This window comes from Nicotiana tabacum, chromosome 23 (genome assembly GCF_000715075.1).
Source record: "Nicotiana tabacum cultivar K326 chromosome 23, ASM71507v2, whole genome shotgun sequence".
NCBI lineage: Eukaryota > Viridiplantae > Streptophyta > Magnoliopsida > Solanales > Solanaceae > Nicotiana > Nicotiana tabacum.
Window position 1 is genome coordinate 24,842,336 of NC_134102.1, and position 1,849 is coordinate 24,844,184.

At 30.7% G+C, this 1,849-nt stretch overlaps 1 protein-coding gene across 1 annotated transcript; it reads left to right on the forward strand.

The window, feature by feature from the left end:
• Positions 1–710: 710 nt before the first annotated feature.
• LOC142177073 (uncharacterized) lies at positions 711–1,193 on the forward strand. Its single transcript, XM_075245534.1, has one exon. It carries the CDS (start codon positions 711–713, stop codon positions 1,191–1,193), a length of 483 nt encoding a protein of 160 aa, XP_075101635.1.
• Positions 1,194–1,849: the final 656 nt, after the last annotated feature.

Below are 1,849 nucleotides of genomic sequence, written 5' to 3' on the forward strand. Positions count from 1 at the left end.
TATGGTACTAGAAGTCTTTTTTGCTACTTATACTTTTATTGCATTTTCCAATATTTTATTATCATTTCTATTCTAACTAGTATATATGGAGATTTGGTGGACGTAGATTATGTTTTCTTGCTCCATAACTGGTTGTGTTACTGCTAATGGTAGAGTGCGTACTGATATTTATAAGGAATGAGATCAAGGTTTGCATGGCAATCACGTGTTGATTCTTAGAATCTGATTATGTAATTTATGGTGCTCAGCATCAGTCAATATGATATTCAGTGAATTAGATCAAGTGACAACTGATATTATTTCAGTTTAACAATTGAATTTAAAAAATGAGAAAAAAGACAAAAGGAATATTATACTAGTTATATTAAAAAAAAGGTGAATAAATATTTATTATATCAGTTATTTTTTCTTATTGTATAAAAAAGAATAATAAAAAATAGTAAAAACGGTAAATGAAATTAGATTATGAAGAGAAAAAGAATATAAAAAAATAAGTTAAATGAAATTAGAAAAGGAAAAAATAAAAAAATAAGAAGAAAACGAGAAAAAGAAAAGGAGAAAAGAAAGAAAAAAAGGAAAAAAAGACTAAACTTTGGATGTTTAAGAAAGCATGCTTTGGATATTTTTTGGATCTGCCACCAGTTATTGTGCAGATTCGGGTTATGTACCATTTGCTTATTAGAGACGTACACCATGAGGTGAGAAATGAGATGCGGTTTGTAGTGAGTGATTCTAGGTTGCGCTTTAGTTTGGGTGAATTTGCACTCGTTACTGGACTGAAATGTAAGGGTGATACAAGTATAGAGAGCGTAGAAGAGAATAGGTTGATTTCAAAATATTTTGGGACTGCATCTGTGACATTGGCCCAACTAGTAGACTGTTTTACGAAGAAGAAATGGGAAACAAATGATGATGCGTTGAAGATATCAGTTCTTTATTTTGTGAACAACTTCTTACTTTCTCTGTTGAAAACAAAGGTTATTTCATGGTCTTACATTGACTTGGTTGAGTCCGATGATTCTAATAATTATTCCTGGGGTATAGATGTTTATAATGCTACAATCGACTCGTATTCCAATAAGTTTCAAGATAAGCCTTCTTTTTATAGACTCGGTGGCTTCCCGTTGGCTTTACAGATTTGGTTGTATGAATGCTGCCCAAGTTTGGATGGTCACTTTGTTGATCATAATTAGAAACAAACTTCCACGAATTCTGAATTGGGTAGTCATGGGTCAAATACAGAATGAGCGAGTTGCTTTGCAAATGTTTAGCTTGCAACGCGAGCAGGTAATTTTCTCATATTTTTATTGACTCTCTTAATATTTTGGTATAGTAGTTTAGTCACAAGTAGTTGTAGAAATATCCCAGATCAATGATATACTCTGTTGGTATACATGTATACCATATTGGTATCATATGGTAATATGAATCTTTTCTTCTACTTATACTTTTAATTTTCTCATACTTTTATTGGATCTTTTAATGTTTTGGTACAGTATTTTAGTCACAGGTAGTTGTAGAAATATCCCATATCAATGATATACTCTGTTGGTATACATGTATACCATATTGGTATCATATGGTAATATGGATCTTTTCTGCTACTTATACTTTTAATTTTTTCATACTTTTATTGCATATTTTAATGGTTTAGTATAATAATTTAGTCATAGGTAATTGTAGCAATATCCCAGATCAATGATATACTCTGTTGGTATACATGCATACCATATTGGTATCATATGGTAATAGGGATCTTTTATCTTTCCATCTTTTATTATCATTTCTATTTCTAACTAGTGTGCTTAATAATTACAACTGAAGAACATCATCCCAACTGATGCTGAGA

Coding starts and splice junctions, on each gene's coding strand:
- LOC142177073 (XM_075245534.1), top strand. CDS start 711: ATGCGGTTTGTAGTGAGTGATTCTAGGTTGCGCTTTAGTTTGGGTGAA.